The 14,047-nt window shown below is 42.8% G+C and overlaps 1 protein-coding gene and 1 pseudogene across 1 annotated transcript; one reads left to right on the forward strand and one right to left on the reverse strand.

The window, feature by feature from the left end:
- Positions 1-7,177: 7,177 nt before the first annotated feature.
- On the reverse strand, positions 7,178-10,781 carry LOC109476812 (solute carrier family 35 member G1-like). Its single transcript, XM_019777835.1, has 3 exons — positions 10,653-10,781; positions 9,203-9,270; positions 7,178-8,826 (listed from the first exon to the last, which is right to left on the reverse strand). The coding sequence occupies exon 3, from the start codon at positions 8,773-8,775 to the stop codon at positions 7,750-7,752; it is 1,026 nt and encodes a 341-aa protein (XP_019633394.1). The 5' UTR covers positions 8,776-8,826; positions 9,203-9,270; positions 10,653-10,781; the 3' UTR covers positions 7,178-7,749.
- Positions 10,782-11,987: 1,206 nt separating this feature from the next.
- LOC109476698 lies at positions 11,988-13,074 on the forward strand (annotated as a pseudogene).
- Positions 13,075-14,047: the final 973 nt, after the last annotated feature.

The raw sequence follows: 14,047 nt of genomic DNA on the forward strand, positions 1-14,047 counted from the left end.
CCATGGAGGAAAGGATTTCAAAAAACGAAAGAGACATTCGAGAAATTTTGACCATACTGAAAAATCTGCAGAATGGTGCTGCCACACCTATTACGCACACACCTACCCGCCCACGCACCGCTCCAAAGAGGAGAGTTCCGACGACTGACCATCGGAGGTACATGTTGTCAAACGAGGAACTGGAACATTCGTACCTAGCATAGATGCCGGGCGAACAAATACCCCTCTATTTGCATTGCACTGCGCCCGGCAGATGTTCAGAGGGGGAGTTCCTCCGGTGCAACGTAAATGGTTCTATGGGCAGACAGAAACTGGACGAACTGAGAATGGACAAAATCAAAGACTACACAGCAAAGTATTTCAACCTCAACACAAGCCACGAGTTGAAGGTGGCCTGGAAAGCGTGCTGTGAGAGCATCAACACGTGGGCCAGAACAGTGAGGACACAGCATGGCCGCATTAGGTAGAAACAAACTATCAATCCAACATCTTAACCCTTGTCCTGCTGGCATTTTCTACACAATATTCTTAAAAAATTGAGGTCTTAAACAGGTCATAGTCCCCTGACATTTTTTGCCTTGCGGTGGCATAGTTACTTCCGAATTCGTTGCGTTTTGCTGCGGTGTGATGCGTTGCACAAGAAATACCCCCAAATCGTACCTATACATAGTGCTATATAACAATTGTTGGGCTCCGCAGGACTTAAGATACTATTACATTTTGTAACATCATACACATAGTGTAATGATTCATTGATTGTAGCCAGTAGTTTAGTTTTCATTCTTGTTTGTAATTTCTTTTCTTTAAAATTTGTACCTCTATAATAAACTGATAGTTGTTAGCTTGAAAAGTGGAAACATCATATTGTTGGTAAATATGATATTGTTAGTAAAATCTAGTTTTCCCAGTTCTGTACAGCCTATTTCCTACAATGGAAATGTTTCACTGATATTATGATCGCATACTGTAGTTTAATTTTCATTCTTGTTCTTTTCTTTTACATGTAGTTAAAATGTGTACCCAATTCTTTTCTTTTACATGAATGTACCCAAAAATAAACTGATAGTTGTTAACTTAAAGTGGAAACATTATGATATTGTTAGTAAAATCTCTAAGTTATCCCAAGGAAAGGAGCTATTGACACTAGTTCTGTACAGCCTAATTCATTGTAAAATAAACTGATGGTTCTTTGTTTGAAAAGTGAAAACATTATGATATTGTTTTTTTAGTTGTCATAAGGAGTTTCATACAGATTTTTGAACCGCCTTGATTTTCCCTACATTTTCTTACTTTTATGATAGAAGAGTCCTTTGGTATTCTAATTCGCCCATCATACATCAATAAACGTACAAAGTGAAGCTAAGTGTTACACAACTTCTTCAGGCCGCCTCACCTTCCTTTTGCTAAGGTGGTGTCAGGAATCAAATGACAAAACCAACATAGCCATGACCTCAATTTGGGCAGTTAAAAAAACTTGGAGGAAAAAGACGTACAAAATTATACCTTCTTGAAGCCCTGGTTCCAATTCAGATTTTGCTCAAACCCTGCCCCCTTCTTGAAGCCCTGGTTCCAATTCAAATTTTGCTCAAACCCTGCCCCCTTCCAATCCCGTCCAGTTTTTTTTTTTTAGTTAGGCCATGTTGATTCGACGTCGAGGATGAAGATAACCCCGTGTCCTTTATGAGAGCGGAGCCGCTTCTAGCCATGGTTTCCTGTGGTGACAGTAGAGCGCTTGTTGGGACAACAGCACGTCAGCGGTATCTTCACTGCCTCACCTGCGACTGTGCAGTGGCGGCGGCAGCGCCCCCCCCCCCCAAAAAAAAATCATGCCGAAACCCCTTTGTATTTTTCCATTAAAATCCACCGCAAATGCCGATACAGAATAGCAGCGAGCGGCACTGCGGTGTGAGATGACTGTTATCCTTTTCGGCGCTGCGAACTTCTGGGCCTCCTTCCTGCAATTTTTGCGGAGCAGTCATGTGACACAACGCACGATATATGTAAGAATCTGTCGCCGCACGTCGGAGTTCTTCGGAAGCTCTCGGGAAAAGTCCAACAATTCCCAGAGGCCATTGCGGTTCGAGGAGGTTTTTGCGACGCTCAGCCCTGGCTCGGGCGGAATGCCGACATGGCTAGGAAAAGGAAAGCGAAGCCGATAGCAGAATGTTCGTCGAAGAAGGCGACAATCTTGTCATTTTTCAAGGTAACGATCTTTAGAATACAGTCAGGACGTCTGTCTTTGGCAAAGATATCGATTCTGCAAAGCTGACACGGCATCTCTCGATGCTTCCGGATCTGATCGAACAAGCTCCCACTGATGTAAGGAAAGTGACAAGCATCAGAAGTGTGCACGGTCATGGTCACTGGAACACATCGGACAGCATTCTCTGATCCTGTGGCGCTCGCTTTCCTTCTACGCCTGGAAAAAAGCATAACAGGAAAAAGGCGTAGAAGGAAAAAGGCGTAGAATCCCCGTTCTTCAGAGTGCAGTTTCCAACCCACACCAAGAAGCATGTCAAAAACGTATGATTCAAATACCCCCTCCCAAAAAAAGAAAACCGACAGAAGTGACCACATAAGTTCTATACATGATCATAATTACATTCAACTTTAGCGCAAAGTTGACCCCTTCATTTCTGTTGTGATGTTGTGTTATCTGTTCTGACATCAATTTTGTCAACTTTAATACAATAGAAATAAAAGTACTTAAAGTTGTAGTGTCCGTATACCACCAACGCAGAAGAAAGTATGAGAGATCGTATTTTTAAAAGAACTATATGCACCGCTATTAGAACAATTTCTTTTCCCTTCAGTTTACTACAGAATCTGTACCGGGGAGTGTAGCTGTGTTCTTCCGTATGATGGACAAGAAGATCTTCTGTTCAACTTGAACAGGGATGTAATCACATATTCCCTGCTGTTCCATTACCTTCATCTCATGCTGGAAGCCAAACATCCATTAGCCGCCTTCCATCGTGCCTACCAGCGCCAAATCAGATCAATTGGACGCGGGGACGTGCTACCGCTACACAAGTTGCGCCTAGCCTGGGACTGCTTTGCACAACTACTGGCCATAGATTGGGAGAAGTCCTTCAAGTGTACACTGTGTGGTCTTCAACCAGACGTAATCATATGTGACGGAACCTCTCGTGGATTTAGGAAGGACCTGATAAAACATGACTCAATTCCAAACACACAGCAGTCGACTACTTCCCAGGTTCAAGGGAGTGACCACAAGGAACGCATCTTCATACCACACTCTCAGTCTCGCGTCTTACTGTCCCAGTACGCCGGTGTGAACCCTCGTCAGACCCGCCGGCTCCACTTCCCCCCACCCGGTCCCGGCACAGCTGTCCCGCCGAAAACTGACGCGGGGCAACACGGAGCAGCAGTACAACTGGGCCATCATGGTCAAACTTCGGCGGGACGCAGAGTTGCTCGCCAAGTTCCAGAGCTCGACTTCAGCGAGCGGACGGCGGCAGCCAAGTTCACAGGTAATACGAAGTCCTCCACGCTTTCCCCGGACACTTTGTGTTTAGTTGCGACTCGGCGGACGCCAAAAAGTATGACGACCTCTCAGCAGAAGAGTTCCTGAGCGGTTGCATGGGGCTGCTTCTCTATCCAAATGGCGCATATTTAAAATTGTTCTTGTAATAGTTTGGCATGTTAGTCCTAGCAGTCTTTGGAAATATTTGTTCACTTGTTCACCGTTTAGTTGCTATGTGCACTAAGTGTACTCGTGCCTCAGGGGTTGAGGACCTTATGAAGGGGAAAGAAGAATGGCTGCGTGACAAAGAGCGGCTCACTTCGGAAGTGGAGGACCTGAGGAAGAAAAACAAAGAGTGGCAGCAAATCAGATCCAAATAACACTCTACTACGCTAGTTGATGTAACAGGTGATATTTTGGACAACATTGCTAATGGTAAACTAGTAGATGCAGTATTTCTGGACCTCAAAAAAGCGTTCGATACTGTAGAGCACAAGACTCCTGACCAAGAAACATGAGTGGATTGGCCTGCATGATAGAGAGCTTGACTGGTTTACAAATTACCTATCTAATGGCTTACACGCTTTTTCAAAGTGCGACTTACTTCAGAAGTGGAGGAACTGAAGAAGAAAAACAAAGAGTGGCAGCAAGAGAACCAGCGACTCGCTCCAGAAGTTGAAATGTTAGAGAAGGAGAAAGAAGAGTTGGGGAGAGGAAACCGTCATGCCACCTCTGAAGACAAGGATAATGTACAGGATGATACGCACCAAAATGTGATGCTGGAAAGCAATAAACCAGAACTAAAGTAAGTCAAAGAAGGGGAATGGGTTGCAGTTTGGTACACCGAAGGCAAGAAGTGAACCTGGTACCCAGGAAGGGTCTTGAAGGCAGTGAAGACAGAAAACGTGCCAGAACTTGATTTCCTGACCCATGATAGGTGCTCTGGAATGTTCAAGAAACCAAAAGTTCGTGACATTAACATTGTGTCCAACCCCGTGTTTGTGGTGGGTAGAAATCTCACTGTCAAAATGGTAAAAGGGAAGGAGTCGATGCATGCAGTTAAGGAGAAGGATGCAATCGACAGCCGTTGTAAGAACCTCTGAACACCCATTATGAACTTTCATCTACCGGTAGTACTGAGGCAGTGAGACATGGAAACTTTTTTTCTGAGAACCAGACAGGGTAAAGTTTGTTTTTAGTAGTATGTAAAAGAAGTAGTACACATGTATGTTTAGATATGTACGTTGGACGGCAAGACATGGAAACTTTTTTTCTGAGAACCAGACAGGGTGAAGCTTGTTTTTCGTATAGTAGTCTGTAAAAGAATAAGTATGTATGTTTAAGCAGATATGTAAGTTGGACAGCAAGACATGAAAACGATTGTTCTGGTACAAGATAGGGTGAAGCTTGTCTTTAGTTAAGTATTAGTCTGTAACACAGTGCATCTCTCTTGCTCTCTTCACTTATTACTCGGACATCACAAAATCAAAGTCTTCAATATTTTCAGTTTTGTGGGGACACAGTCTCTTAGTGACATCACAAAATCACTGATGTGGTGTTTTTAGTTTCCAGGCATGCTGATTCTCGGCTTATTGAAAACGGTTTATTATCCATTGATGTGAGATATTCTTCCATTTATTACTATTAGCTCCAAAGAGGAGAGTGTCGACCACTGATCATCACAGGTACATGTTGTCTAACGAGGAACTGGAGCATGCATACCTAGATGCCGGGCGAACGAATACCTCTCTATTTGCAATGCACTGCGTCCGGCAAATGTTCACAGAGGGGGAATTCCTCTGGTGCAACGTGAATGGATCTGTGGACAAACTGAAACTGGATGAACTCAGATTGGACAAAATCAAAGACTGCACTGCGAAGTACTTCAGCCTAAACACAAGCCACAAGCTGAAGATAGCCTAGAAAGCGTGCTATGAGAGCATCAACACTTGGGCTAGAACAATTTGGATACAGCATGGCCGCATCAGGTAGTTGTAAAATTTAATAAACTGTCAATCCAACATTTTAACTGTTGTTCTGCTGGCATTTTTACACGATATTTTTCAATAATTTGAGCTTTTTCAATAATAGTAGCAACCAAGCAACATTACAGTGCTATTCTGTCTGAGGTCCATTTGTCCGTTGAAGATGTAAGAACCAGGCTTAGGAACATTAACCACAATAAGTCTATTGGCGCTGATGGCATTCATCCGAGAGTTTTGAAAGAGATGGCTATGCCCCTAGCATAGCCATCTCTTTCATGCCCCCATCGAGCATTATATTCAACAAATCCTTGCAGGAAGGCGAGTTGCCTAGTGATTGGAAGGTGGGAGATATCACATCAATATTTAAGAAGGGGAAGAAGAATGTACCCAACAACTACAGACCTGTGAGTCTAACTTCTGTGCCAGACAAAGTCATGGAGAGTCTGTTCAGAGATGCCATAGTGAAACACATGAAGGAAAATGGCCTGTTCACGGAACATAAACACGGGTTCCTGCCAGGGAGGTCCACCACTACACAGTTACTGGAGTGTCACCTAGAAGATTGGACAAAGTGGTTAGACAACAACATCTCAAATCCACAGGGTTCAATCAAGTCGTGGCTATGGACTTGAAGAAATGGGGTTCACAGCAGTGACAGTGGCAAAACGAATCGGTCGGAAACATCCCAAGGAGGTAGTCCACGCCTTTATGGAGTTGTGGCTGGCGTGTGGATATGGCATCCCTGAGCAGATTATGGTCGATAATGGGGGAGAATTCACCGCAGAAGAGATAATGGAGTTCACCAGCAGGATGAACATCAAGGTCAACAGCACGGCTGGCCATTCACCATTCTCCAATAGTATCTGTGAACGTAACCATGCTGTGATGCATGTCATGCTGGAGAAATTGGTATATGAACACCCTAAAACACCTATTGACCAGCTGATTGCATGGGCATGCACGGTTAAGAATGCAGTGGGTATGTTTGCTGGAAATTACACGTATCAAATCGTGTTTGGCAGAAATCCGGTGCTGCCAGGTTTTGACACACACACACCCCATCGACGAATGAGATCAAAGGTGACGCGCTGCTGCACTATATCTAACCACCCTCTGCTACCATTTGTTAACATTTTATTATCCTCTGACCAGGATGGCACACACAAAGACACACGGACTTGGCATTGCGTACACACATGTATTGACTCTGCTCCGTATACATTCAGAGTGACCCTGGAGGGGTCAGTGCGCATGTGCGCAGTAACTTTGGCGGGAAACCATAGATGTAACATTAGGCCACACCAATTTAATTTGTTGGTTCTCGGATTTTTTCAGAAAAAATATGAAGCGACAAGGCGAAAAAAAATAAAAACAGGTCTAGGCATCCTATTATATAATTTATAGGCTTAAATGCTACAAAAGGAGCCATGAAGTCAACACAAAAGGCTGGGTTAAAATTTAAACATTGAATTTTGAACTTTTAATCAAACCACTGCAATGATAGATGGGAAAACTGTAACAACTAGGAAGAAAAGGACTTTCCTCAACTGTTGGGGGGCAAAACATGAGCATTTTTCAGTTGATTCAGGACCAGAATCAATTTTTTTTTGCAAATCAGAAAAAAACGAAGAGGCAAATCCGAGAACCAACAAATTAAATTGGTGTGGCCTTAAGTTTGTATAATTAGTGAGATTGATTAAAAACCACTAATACGAACAAGTTTTCAAACTCAAGTACACATGTGTGTATCGAGGTAAAACAAACTATGCAAAGAACATTGGAACATACGAGAGGTACTAATACATTGTAATAAGGACTTTGCAACATGATAGGCTATTTATTGCGAATGACAAATCGCCTGTAAGGTAATCGCTCACATGCTGACCAAGGCTAGCCTAGGTGCAATCCGATTTGTAACGGGACTTCTTGTATTCTGCGGCCCGAGAAAGCAAGTACAATGAGCCCCCCTTAGAAATTGGATGACACCCAGGCTAGGTCGAGGCGGAGCACACTTTATTTCAGAAAACGTCAGCCGGGCCGCTGAATCAAGAAACAAATACTAGTAAATCTGACAAGACTGTGTAAAGGAACATGCGGCAGACTCTACGCTACTCAAAATAAATATTGTAATGTTGGTTAAATACAGTTGTTATATTTGCTGTGAATCTTTTTTAAAACTACATGCTTACATTCTTTGGAAAAAAATTCTACCATCATTACGACATTATGTTAATAATACTAGTATACATGTACTACACAAGGACCTCTAAGGAAAATTTATTTTGTGTCATCTATCAGCTGGGGGAAATCCATCTTTTTTAATAAAGTCTTTCGTTTTTCTTCCTGATGATGTTCCCACCAAGTATAGATGCCAAGCCCCAATGTTCCAAGTATGACTAGAGACAGACCCCCCCATTTGATAGCGTTTGGCACTTTCGACAGGATGAGATAGTCCAGTAGAATGGTGAGCGGTATCACAAGTGCGCGCAGTGCAACAGCTATGGCTGCCTTCTCTACTTTCATTACTCCTAAGAAAAACAACATGGCCACGGCTTGGGACAAGCCCAGCCCGGCTATGTACCATGCTGTCTTTGCTGACATCACCCAGACCGGGGTCTCAAATGAGTAAGTTAGTATGAGCTGAGCTACTGTTCCCGGTATTGTTATGTATAACAGCATTGTGATGCCTGACATGTCCTTTATGATGGCGCGACTGAGAACCATATCTGGTCCTTTGCTGAAGGCAGCAGCCAGCGGCAGGAGAATGGACACGACCATTGTATTTGTGGGGCCCACGGCATGTTTTGCCATCCCGATGCTGACTAGAATTACCCCGATGATGCTGATTAGGATCCCGCAGCACGGTATGAGACCAATTTTTTCCTTTAAGAATATAAACCCCAAACAGGCCGTAAACAAGGGCATGGACCCTTGAATGATGCCAAACGCTATCCCAGGAGAAGCATAGGTGAAGGACAAATACATCAGGGTGGTAGCGACATTGTTAACGACAGTTTCAAGAAACAATAAACCATTCTGGTGTTTGTTTTCACCTATCAGTTTTGGACGAAAGATTAGAAAACAAACTAAAAGTACGAGAATCTGGCTCAGTCTCAGGAAAAACATCAGTTGGAAACCCGGGATTCCGTCTTTGCTACTGAGGGCCGTCATTTCCGATGATATGGCGAAGAGAATCGTTGCACCAATGGAGAGCAGAGGTCCCCTTGCCGCTTTAAGAGATGCCTTTCTGGAGTCAATTGCCTCTTCTTCGAGATCCTCCTCCTCCACATTTGACAGCATCATGTACACACTTTGGGAACGACAATGGCGCAAATGTGGTCCTCTGGACTATTTCTGTAAAAATAATGTAAGACTTAAAGCATGCAAGGCAATTTCAGGGCGGCTACATTACAGCAACCGCACATACTGTATTTGTATCCGTGTATCCGTATAACCGCCCCTCGGTGTTACACAACAGCTTCGCAGGCACACGCGTACGCACACACACACACACACATACGGAATCCTCTACATACCGTTGCCTGCATGAAAATGGTACTGGTATACTGAGTCTAGCGACTAAAATATTAACTAGCAAATTTGTTTTCAAACAGAAACAAACACATACACACCCGCCCCACACAAAAGGAGCAAACTTCCATAAGTGCAATACTGCTTCAATATTTAAATGATGTTTTTTTAAAACAAAAAAAATAGGCACTAAACTTACCACAGCTGACGTTCCTGCCTCTGTAGTGTCGCTCTCCTTGTAGTAGTCCAACTCTCATGGGACTGTATCTACAATATAGATAATTTTAGTAATTGTTTAGTAATTGCCGATGGCTAATTGCACATACAATTAGACACAAAAAAAATAAAAACTACTGAAACTCCTAAATCTACCGGGTTTTGAGTTATTTCTTTCCGACAGTCGGAGACAAAAAACCTTACTATTGTCCACCTATAGACATCCTTAAAGGAGGAGTAACAATAAAAATACATTTAATTAATGGGTGCGGAGGGAGTGTTGCTGATTGTCTGTACCGGTCGGGTGAGTTCTGCTTCAGTGAGTAAACGAATGCTTAACCTGTGAATTCAGATTGAATAACCCCAAATCTCACTAATTTTGCAAAAGGTGGGACAATACGTCTTCCATGGTTTAAAACAGATTAGTCAAACCCATTAGACATAGTTTTAGACATAGCTATAGCTTTAAACAACTACCTTTCATCATGTAGATTTTTAGTTATTTTATACTCTGTTTCATTGTTCTTGCCACCGGGCACGAAAATCAACCATCCACAAAGATCTAAGACAGCTTCTTTTCCATAATAAGACCCATACAGCTGGAATTTGGAGGACACACGACCACCTGAAGAAACAAGGCAGGTACAGGTGAAATTTGAACGACACAAGCAACTATCACAAGAAACAAGACATGTACAGGTACAGGTGAAATTTGAAGGACATACGAAACTATCAAGAAACAGGACAGGTACGGGTAAAATTTGGGGGACACACGCAACTATCTATAAACAAGACAGGTACGGGTGACAATTTGAAGGAAACACGCAACTATCTATAAACAAGACGGGTACAGGTGACAATTTGAAGGAAACACGCAACTATCAAGAAACAAGAGAGGTACAGGTGAAATTTAAAGGACACACGAAACTATCTATAAACAAGACAGGTACAGGTGAAATTTGAAGGACACACGAAACTATCATTATCAAGAAACAGGACAGGTACGGGTGAAATTTGGGGGACGCACGCAACTATCTATAAACAAGACAAGTACAGGTGACAATTTGACTCACGCAACTATCTAAAGAAACAAGATAGGTATTGGTGAAATTTGAAGGACACACGAAACTATCAAGAAACAGGACAGGTACGGGTGAAATTTGGGGGACACACGCAACTATCTAACTACAAGACAGGTTTGGGTGACAATTTGACTCACGCAACTATCTAAAGAAACAAGGCAGGTACAGGTGAAACTGGAAGGACACACATAACTATCAAGAAACAAGACAAATACATGTGAAAATTTGAGGACATATGACAAGACTATCCCAAGAAAGCTGTCTGTGGTCGCCTGGAGTATGTAAATGTGTCCTGGCCTTATATTACACACGTGCTAGTTGTACTTCTTTAGATTAAAGAGTTGTACTTACATTTGTTTTGGCGAAGTCGACGTTTTATCCACAGGCTTTAGCTGTTTTTCCGGTCAGGAGTGTATAAAGAGTTCATCGTTTGTAACAGATTCTACATCCGGGGCCTAAAACACATATGTGGTTAAACCGGTTCGCCGGGTCGCGAGTCACAAAATGTGGGTTGTCTTCAGTGTGGGTTGTCTTCAGTATTTGCATGTTACTATTCTGTAAGCAAGCCCTTCACGTTCCGAGATCGGCATGCGGCCTTGCTGCAAGAGCAGAACTAAGGAGGTTTCCCATTCAAGTAGAGGCCTCTCTAAACGCCATCAAACACCTGATTAGACTTCGCCAGAAAGTGGAATCTTGGAGTCTTGGAAATCAGTTAAAATGGTTGACTTACTTCCAAGCAAAGTAAAGCAGCAAGTCTTTTAATAAATAAACGTTCGTGTTTTGCCGCTTTTGTCGTCGTAAGGCCATGTTGATTTGATTATATGGATGACATCCTCTGGGAACCCCAAAACTGATGCGAGCGTGCGAATAAAAAAAAAGTTTTGCAAAAAAAAAGTTGCTTTCACTATGAAATCTACGTGGTCATGAAGGTTGAACAAATGGCACAGAATATGTTATGGCGAATAATCTACTCTTCGAATCCATTTCTTTACATTTTTGTCTTTTTTCCTCTGATTTTGGCATTCTACGACATTGATATCGTTTCTAAATGTTTTCCTTGCAACTTATGGTATATTTTTGCTCATTTAGCAACTGTTTTGCACGATTTACAGTATGGTTGAAAACTTTTTTTTTTGGAAACGGCCGAAAATTCATGCGCGCGCGGATGTCATCCATATAATCAAATCAACATGGCCTAAGTATGTGAACTCCCAGAAGTAGAAAGATGAAAACATCTGCAAAGTTCGTAGAAGTAAGTATACAAGTCCGACTTGTCAGGATGTCAAGGTGTAAAATGAGGAAGACCTTTTTAAACGAAATGCTGAAATCCGGTAAAATGATAGCAAAATGATATTGAAAACTCCACTTCTCCAATTATTTAACACTTGTTTACGTAACGGATATTTTCCCGAAGAATGGTCCCTTTATAGTCACATTGTCCCTATTCATAAGTCCGGGGACCTGTCACTATCGTGGCATTTCCATAATTAGCTGTTAAGGTAAATTATTCTCGTTCATTTTAAATACTCGTTTAGTTAATTACGCAAAAAACAATAGACTATTCAAACCACATCAGGCAGGCTTCAGGAAGAGGGCAAAACGGCTAGAAGCTACCTCGCAAACCCAAAGTATATTATGTCTATTTATAGAGTATTTTTTATCGGACATATAAAAATATACTGGTAATTGATTGGAATTGTTTTCCTGTACTCAGTAGCGACCCGTCTTATTTTAGTCCAGAGACCTACCTCAAAGTTCAGCAAAGCAGATGCTGTCGAGGCGGGGCCAGTGTTGCTGAGACTGGCCCTAGAAGCTGCTGCAAAGAACACAACCTGGCATGTCACAGTGGGGAAGAAGCGAACACCAGGGATTATCGCCGCCCCAACAGCCAAAGATATTCTAGACACATTAGACATGTCCCAGCACACTGCGTTTGTTGCTAAGTTGTGTAAAGAGTTATTTGATGTGATTGTGTCAGGCGACAGGGCAACTTTATGTAGTGCTGCTAATGAAGCTATATTTGCAGAGTATTATGCATCTGTAGTCTGTACAGAGAGCAGTTATAAAAGTATGTGGGCAGATTTCATGCACATTGTAGGCAAAGGTCCATGCCCTCTGTTACATCAGTTTCTAACAAGGAAGGTCTTCGAAGGGCTCTTAAAGAAGAAACATACTATGGATGCTCCTATTTCTGATGCAGTGAATGTTGACACGACGTTTATATGCAGTGAGTAAGAGCAGGTGGTCAGGTCTATAGCTGGTTACATCCCATATGCGTTACTTAAGAGGTATAGGAGACTACCTACAAACAATGTTGCTCAGCTGTGTTCCAGTGTTCTGCTGAAATGGAAAGTGTCTTTGACACACAACACGCATGACACTTTCATTAAGTAAACAGGTTGGATTAATGAGGCGAACAGAGGTGGCCTCTTTGTAGTTTGAAGTACGGTGTACATTTTCTTTCGCCATGTAGAAAATGTTGTTAAGAGCCACTGCCAACTTTGAGCAGCTGTCTCGGGGTAGGCCTAGGCTTCAAAGCCTACGGGATGATATCATTAAAAACGTAGCTATACATTAGAAAGTAGCTATACTGTAAAGCACTATTGGTGCCAGATAGCCAGTCATATACATATATGGTGAGAAACTTAGTAAGAAGTTGCTGGAAGCGGTGCTACTATATTATGTCAACCTGAGATGCCGTGCTTTCGCAGTCCTGGCAACATCGCACGTGAAGGATTTTTTTTGGACACGGAGTGGCAGCGGTCAACCTTAGCAAGTTGGACCATGTGCATGTGCGCTGCTACAAAGCACTATTATTCTTATTCAAAAGACCAACATAGAAGTACGGGCTATAAATTGAGTTAAGAAATTGGCAGTTCATTCCTTTGTGAATTCGACACTGAGACGACATAGACAACATCGACACCAGGGGAACTGACGTGAAGAAAGGTATTTGTCTAATCATGGGATTTTTTTCGTCTTAAATAGTTGTCAGAGAAGACGAAGGAGGAGTTTGGGTGGCATCTGTATCCGCAGACATCCAATTTGACAGACATTATCACCAAGTCAGAGTATTCGAACAACGTCCTGCCCTCTTTCATGCTGCGTACTTCCCAGTCTGTCAGGACTCAAAGTTCAAGAAAGCCTTCTCTTTTGGAGAGGGATAGGCGCTATCGCGTAAGAGGGGTCGTGTGGTGTAGCGGCAGAGTGCGCGACTCGGAACCTAGAGGTCCCGGGTTCGAGCCCTGACATGCCGCCGATCTTGTGCCCTTTGGAAAGGCACTTTACACGACTTTCCTCACTTCGCTCAGGTGACAATGAGTATTGTCCTGTCATGTATTTGTCCCGTTTTGGTGGGGCATTAATATAAGTTGAAAAAAACAACTTGAGTGTGTCGTCACCACGTCTGGTGATTACATGTTGGAATTTAAAAAAATACCAGAGCGCAGTTGACTTGCCTTGGATCCAACCCAGCCGCTGCCGGAAGATTTCTCCACGAAGACTTCAGAATCAAGGGAAAGACAAGACGACAATTAAGCTGAATATGGACAAACTCAAACATGCAGAGAAGAGGCTGAAGGAACTACAAACTGAACTCAAACTGACAAGAAACTGTTCAAGGCTGATGGGAGGCGAGGCAGGGACGATGCACAGAACATGCCTTCAATCTGGAGGAGCTTGATAAGATCAAAGACCTACTGAAGACCATTTCTTCGAACGTAGCAAGGCTGGAGATGGCTATGGCC

The sequence above is a fragment of the Branchiostoma belcheri genome, unplaced genomic scaffold (assembly GCF_001625305.1).
Source record: "Branchiostoma belcheri isolate BF01 breed outbred unplaced genomic scaffold, Haploidv18h27 scaffold39, whole genome shotgun sequence".
NCBI classification, from domain to species: Eukaryota; Metazoa; Chordata; class Leptocardii; order Amphioxiformes; family Branchiostomatidae; genus Branchiostoma; species Branchiostoma belcheri.

Coding starts and splice junctions, on each gene's coding strand:
- LOC109476812 (XM_019777835.1), bottom strand. CDS start 8,775: ATGATGCTGTCAAATGTGGAGGAGGAGGATCTCGAAGAAGAGGCAATT.